The sequence below is a fragment of the Sander vitreus genome, chromosome 15 (genome assembly GCF_031162955.1).
Source record: "Sander vitreus isolate 19-12246 chromosome 15, sanVit1, whole genome shotgun sequence".
NCBI lineage: Eukaryota > Metazoa > Chordata > Actinopteri > Perciformes > Percidae > Sander > Sander vitreus.
This window is the reverse complement of record NC_135869.1, coordinates 29,594,260-29,601,660: the sequence shown is the minus strand read 5'-3', so window position 1 is coordinate 29,601,660 and position 7,401 is coordinate 29,594,260. Positions and strand designations below refer to the sequence as shown.

The 7,401-nt window shown below is 43.5% G+C and overlaps 1 protein-coding gene across 1 annotated transcript in view; it reads right to left on the bottom strand.

Annotated features, from left to right (window-relative positions):
- jmjd8 (jumonji domain containing 8) overlaps positions 1-2,775 on the bottom strand; it is a 13,910-nt gene extending 11,135 nt beyond the window's left edge. Inside the window, exons 1-2 of the mRNA XM_078268816.1 lie at positions 2,535-2,775; positions 352-444 (exon numbers count right to left, since the gene is read on the bottom strand). Of these exons, the coding sequence (XP_078124942.1) occupies positions 352-444; positions 2,535-2,635 (194 nt within the window). The 5' untranslated portion in view covers positions 2,636-2,775. The remainder of the gene's footprint in view (positions 1-351; positions 445-2,534) is intronic.
- Positions 2,776-7,401: the final 4,626 nt, after the last annotated feature.

Genomic DNA, 7,401 nt, shown 5'->3' with positions numbered 1-7,401 from the left:
TCATAAAATCACTTGACTTACTGCAGCTTTTGTTTTTCAAGTTAGTTTTTTGGGGGGGCATTTTAGCCTTAAATAGACCGGGCAGCTGTAGACAGGAAAGGGTAGAGAGAGAGAGATAGGGGGGGGAAGGCATGCAGCAAATGGCCACAGGTCAGACTCAAACCCTGAGCCGCTGCGTCGAGGACTGAGCCTCTGCATATGGCGCCCGCTCTACCAGGTGAGCTACCCAGGCGCCCATTACTGCAACTTTTTGACCTTGAATACACACACGTATGTATCTTATATCACGGTATTATTAGTTGATATTTAATGGATTTCTTTAGGAAACATCAGTTTATTTGTCATACGTACCTCTCAATGAACTGCTGATGTGAGAGTGAAGATCCGTCCAACACATCAATGTTACAAAGACCATCTTCTAATCTGAAATCTGAGTTTGATGACCTAAAAACAGAAGCAGACATGAACATCAGAAAAAATACATGTCGCATATGTTTAAACTGTGGGAGGATTTTTAAACTACAGTACTACGAGCTGACTGCTGCAGAGTGATTCTAGTACACCGCCCTGAATCTATCAAATAACTTTTCTCCAGTTGAAGTTTTCTTGCATTAAGTGTTACTTTTTAAAAACATGTCTGAGAAATGGTTTCTATAGCCCCTTCTCATGGCCCTTAAATTGCCTCCTCGACTCCTCCGCTTGTCTCCCTTCCTCACATCTTAGTCCCTCCCACCGAGGAGGAACTAGGAAATCACGGGAGGAGAGAGGAACCGAGGAAATGTGTTGTAGAGGGATGAGACGTCCTTTCCTCTGAAGCATCACATGAATTCATCAGCTGTTTGGGTGGAGTTAGCAACTCCTTCAGCTGCACGGCTTCCAGGAAGGCTGCTCTCTGTATCCTCGCCTAGAGCTCCTCCATGATCCCTCCTCTCTCCTCCATGATCCCTCCTCTCTCCTCTCTCCTCCATGATCCCTCCTCTCTCCTCTCTCCTCCATGATCCCTCCTCGCTCCTCCATGATCCCTCCTCGCTCCTCCATGATCCCTCCTCGCTCCTCTCTCCTCGCTCCTCCATGATCCCTCCTCTCTCCTCCATAATCCCTCCTCTCACCTCGCTCCTCCATGATCCCTCCTCTCTCCTCACTCCTCCATGATCCCTCCTCGCTCCTCCATGATCCCTCCTCCATGATCCCTCCTCGCTCCTCGCTCCTCCATGATCCCTCCTCGCTCCTCGCTCCTCCATGATCCCTCCTCTCTCCTCGCTCCTCCATGATCCCTCCTCTCTCCTCGCTCCTCCATGATCCCTCCTCTCTCCTCGCTCCTCCATGATCCCTCCTCTCTCCTCGCTCCTCCATGATCCCTCCCTCTCTCCTCCATGATCCCTCCTCTCTCCTCCATGATCCCTCCTCCATGATCCCTCCTCGCTCCTCTCTCCTCCATGATCCCTCCTCGCTCCTCCATGATCCCTCCTCTCTCCTCGCTCCTCCATGATCCCTCCTCTCTCCTCTCTCCTCCATGATCCCTCCTCTCTCCTCCATGATCCCTCCTCTCTCCTCCATGATCCCTCCTCTCTCCTCCATGATCCCTCCTCGCTCCCTCCATGATCCGCTCCACTGATAGACTGACTGATAGACAGACTGACTGATAGACAGACTGACTGATAGACTGACTGACTGATAGACTGACATCTTAAAAGGGAAAGCCCAGGCCAAAATGTTATTCACTCCCAGACCATGACTGAGAATAAGCAGGTCAAAGAAGAGATAGGCAGAGAGAGCATGCATGTCCAAAATGTTAAACTGCCTTTGTCAAGTTATTTAAGTACATAGTTTAATATGTGGAACTTGAGATAATGTGTGTAGTGTGGATTATTTGCATTAATAATTATTATTATTTTCCCCATGGATTTCCAACCTTTTATATGAAACTGACTGTTTTTATTATGTTTGTATGTATTGCAGAGAAACATTCAGAATGCAATCCAAACCAAACTTCCTTTAACTTTTAGTTAATTTTATTTGAGAGATAATGAAAGATAATAAATGACAATGAAATATCATTATAGTTTAGGGAACACAATAATGCATCAATAATTATAATACAGTAATATTTCTTACACCACTTAAATGTACTGCAGTAAAAATTAAAATACAAATCTCAAATACAAATACAAAAGAAGTAGTAGCATTCAAGCAAAGGACAAGTACTTTGAATATCTACTTAAGTACAGTACTTGAGTAAATGTACTTAGTTACTTTTCATAACGGGTAATTTGAAAAGTTGTTTCGTAGCAATAAAAAACCTTTATGGCGTATTTAAATGTGCTCGTTTTTAAGGTAGACGTTAAAGTGACAGAATTTTACATGGAGTTTGGTGTGAAGCTCAGTCAGAGTAGCAGATGTCGGGGCTAAGCTAGGCCACGTTTTACAAGTGGTGCAATGCATTTCATGGTTAAATAAATAAAAATGAACCGTAATACTTTAGAATAACTTCACATGTAAGTCAGTGTAGTGTTGACCCGGGTTAGGAGACTCACCAGCCGCCTCCGTCCTCCGACGGCTCCGCTGCCTTTAGTCCGATGAAACATAGCAGAAGAAGCTGTGTACATGTAGTTAACACGGCCGAATTATAGTCCATTCAAAACTCTATCACCGAAAACTCAAATCTAACTAAATGTATAGGAACATACAGAGAATATGTCGCATTATTCCTGAGAATGAATTGTCTTCTCGCTTCCTACCGGAGAGCCAATCAGAAACCACCACATTAAAATGACCGTGTGCTGCGTTCATGTTCAATGGGAAATAGGATAAATAAACTTTACTTTAATAGTTTTAAGGGTAACTTTAGTTTTTTTTTTTCAATATGTACCCTATGTTTTATATGTTATACTTTTATTAGTGTCTAAGTGACTTATTTGGACAAAAATCTTTTAAATTGGTCCAGTATTAAGCGAGAACGCTGTAACCGGCAGCCGTGAACCGGGCTGCAATGTAACCCCTATTGACCCTTTGCACGTGACGTCACGCTCCACTCGCGCGAATTATAAACGCCATGACGGACGGCGCAAGAGCTCTGCTGTAGATGGACGGCAAGCTAAACTCGAACGTGTTTGTGTTCTCACATTCATAATCTGCAGAGTAATCCTCACCAACACAATCTGCAGAGTAACCCTCACCAACATAAGCATGTGTATGTATTGCCTTTCTGTTTTAAATGAGTGATAAATAAAACTATCCTCAACCAGCTAGCTGCCGTGCTAACCAGCTGTTCCTGCTAACAGGACCAACCCATGGATGTATCCAACCTGATGATGACCCACATAACTAGCTAACATCGGTTATTCACTGACCTAGCTACATATCCAAAAAAGAAACCCGTTCACTTGATCATTTAACTTAACACACATACAAAAAATATCGGTTAAACTAAAGATGACATGGCACGGAAACTAGCTTCAAAAACGAGTTAATTGCAGGTCTGCGGAGCTCCTACCCCGGCTAGCTGACGAGCTAGCTGCAGCTAGCTTTGGACTGCTCGCTAGCTGCTGCCCATCGCGTCGTAATATCCACCGGTCAAATCTAAACATAGGCTAAACAGCGAATATAATCACAGATAAGAAGATGGCTAGATGGCATCGCGTACCTGTAACCCAGCCAGCTACAAAGAACTGGGAAGCATCCAGACTTTTAAAAGCTTTGAGATCAGCACCAGTATATGGGGGTACCCTGTTTACCACATAGTGGTACAGATCAGCACCAGTATATGGGGGTACCCCGTTTACCACATAGTGGTACAGATCAGCACCAGTATATGGGGGTACCCCGTTTACCACATAGTGGTACAGACCAGCACCAGTATATGGGGGTACCCCGTTTACCACATAGTGGTACAGATCATGTGGACTGAAGTCGGGCAGACTCTGTGATTTAATGAGGTCCGTGAAATTAAGGGTCGGTCTCCAATCTTGCTATCTCCAACTTCTCCGAATACTGCTCTTGGTGGCTACCTACCAGATGCCCTACCTCGACTGATAACGGCACGACAACTTGTTGTTCAATAGAAGAAGCCATATAAAGCCATAAATACAGTTATTTAGTGTTATGTATTTCAAACTGATTGAAACTATGAAACTTTCCGCTCGTCTACTACTGTTGGACAAATCACCGTCACTTAGCGTCACTAAAAGTTCTGTTGTTGCCGCTGACAGGCTAAGATTATTATTCTAAGTGTCTGACAACATTATGGGATGGATCCCTACAGAGATAGACCTTTTAGTTAAAGAGTAAGATCCTTTTAGTTTAACATGAAACAGCCCCGAAATCACCATCACCAAACCCACCAGACTCCATGTAAATAATCAGGACTTTTAGCGTGTATAGAGCCAGCATATTTCCACCAGACTCCATGTAAATAATCAGTACTTTTAGCGTGTATAGAGCCAGCATATCTCCACATGTAAATGGGTGAATTAAGGGTTTATTTCAACAGTGGAAAGATGAACCAAGACGGCTTTTGATAGTTTTATTTAGTTTCTGTCCACTTTGAATGAAGTGTGTTTTACGATGATAAAAGTTCTGATTATTTACATGGAGTCTGGTGGGTTTGGTGATAGTGATTTTGGGGCTGTTTCATGTTAAACTAAAAGGATCTTACTCTTTAACTAAAAGGTCTATCTCTGTAGGGATCCATCCCATAATCAGTCCCTCCAGGATTTTGCGGCCTTTTTTTGACATTGTTGCAGCCCAAAATGCCTGATTTTGCAGGAGCTTTTGTAAAAAATTGCGATAAAAGTTGCGATGTCTTTTGTATGTTTGTTGCAATGAAGTTGCGGGTGACAGTGAAAGTTGCAAAAAAGTTTTTTTTAATAGTTCTTTCAAAATAAAAAGGAAACGGAAAAGTTTTGGGGAGAATAAAATTACTCTGGGCTGAGTTTTCCTAGTAACCAAAAAGGCTCAGGATGCTGTAAATGTTGGTATAATATGAAAATGGCTGGTGGATTTAAGACAAAAAATAATAATTTATTGAATGAATCAAATATGAACATATGTGTCATTGTCAGTGGCTTGTTGATCTTGACATTGTTAGTTAATGTCCTATCCTGGCCTGGGACACATTCATACGGTTTAATAAAGTACTTATTGGACTTTAACTTATCACTGCACTTACAATAACGACCATAGCTGTCCTCAATTTAGGTCATCGTGTCGTGTCATCTCCTTTTTCTCCTGCATCCACCGTTTGTGTGTGTGTGTGTGTGTGTGTGTGTGTGTCTGTGTGTGTGTTTGTGTGTGTTGTTTGTGTGTGTTTGTGTGTGTTGTTTGTGTGTGTGTGTGTGTGTGTGTGTGTGTGTGTGTGTTGTGTGTGTGTGTGTGTGTGTTTGTGTTTGTGTGTGTGTTGTGTGTGTGTGTGTGTGTGTGTGTGTGTAAGCGTCAGTCACGGGGGGTACGGAGCAGTAGCCCCGCCCGCTGCAGAGAGCCGACAGCCAGGATTGAAACGGCAGCAACTTCAGCGACTTTTAAATCGTTAAAGTCTACGTTGATGTTAAAATGTATCGGACGGTCTGAAATGTTTTGCGCGGTCTTTCGCTGTACGTTTTGTTGGTAAATGAGTCACACGTCTCGTCTTCATATTAAAAACAAGGAAATGATCAACCCGTTCTCACTCCCAATTGGTCATTGGCTCTCAGAGTGCACGTGGGACTGCTGTGATTGGTTGAAGTCGCAGGAAACTTCAGGTTATTGGTCAAATGTGCGGAAAAGTTGCGGTGATTGGTCAAAATTGCAAGTCGCACCAAATTCGTGGTGATTGGTTGAATTCGCGTGAATTGGCGCGATCGCGAAATCCTGGAGGGACTGCATAATGTTGTCAGACACTTAGAATAATAATCTGAGTCTGTCAGCAGCGACAGTGGACGTAAATTAAAGGTGGGCAATTGTCCATTAACGTTACATTGCAGCTTGTTTCTCTGGTTAATACTGGACCAATTACAATCACTTAGACACAACAACATGGGGAAATAGTGTCTAGGTTAAAAAACACCGAAGGTAACCTTTAAGTAACATTTTCAATGCAGGACTTTTACTGTAACAGAGTATTTTCACAGTGTGGTATTAGTATTTTTACTGCAGTAGGCCTAAAGGATCTAGGGTCCATACCTCAAGAATAGGGTTTTCAATTTAAAACACAAAGAAGTAGTTTAACATGGTTTTGTACCGTTATTACAGTATCTGTGTCTAAAACGTAGGAAAAGTTAGACCAGATAAATAAATAACTCAAAAACAATTAAAGTCAAAGAAGGCCGACTAAAATCATTAGATCTGAGGAAAGCATTTTAGTTATGATGATTTTACATTCATTCAGCTTAGGTGGTGCACAAAACAGCTTTAATATCTGTTTATCTATCGCAGGTAACATCATTATCAGGGTATTCAACAACATTATTGCACATGTTCCTCCCGTCATGCAGCCCTAGTTATTGCACATGTTCCTCCCATCATGCAGCCCTAGTTATTGCACATGTTCCTCCCGTCATGCAGCCCTAGTTATTGCACATGTTCCTCCTATCGTGCAGCCCTAGTTATTGCACATGTTCCTCCCGTCATGCAGCCCTAGTTATTGCACATGTTCCTCCCATCATGCAGCCCTAGTTATTGCACATGTTCCTCCCGTCATGCAGCCCTAGTTATTGCACATGTTCCTCCTGTCGTGCAGCTCTAGTTATTGCACGTGTTCCTCCCATCGTGCAGCTCTAGTTATTGCACGTGTTCCTCCTATCGTGCAGCCCTAGTTATTGCAGGTGTTCCTCCCATCGTGCAGCCCTAGTTATTGCACGTGTACGTCCTAGTTATTGCATGTGTTCCTCCTATCGTGTAGCCCTAGTTATTGCACGTGTTCCTCCCATCGTGCAGCCCTAGTTATTGCACGTGTTGCTCCTATCGTGCAGCCCTAGTTATTGCACGTGTTCCTCCTATCATGCAGCCCTAGTTATTGCACATGTTCCTCCCGTCATGCAGCCCTAGTTATTGCACATGTTCCTCCCGTCGTGCAGCCCTAGTTATTGCATATTGTTCCTCCTGTCGTGCAGCTCTAGTTATTGCACATGTTCCTCCCATCGTGCAGCTCTAGTTATTGCACGTGTTCCTCCTATCGTGCAGCCCTAGTTATTGCAGGTGTTCCTCCCATCGTGCAGCCCTAGTTATTGCACGTGTTGCTCCTATCGTGTAGCCCTAGTTATTGCACGTGTTCCTCCTATCGTGCAGCCCTAGTTATTGCACGTGTTCCTCCCATCGTGCAGCCCTAGTTATTGTATGTGTTGCTCCTATCGTATAGCCCTAGTTATTGCATGTGTTCCTCCTATCGTGCAGGCCTAGTTATTGCACGTTCCTCCCGTCATGCAGCCC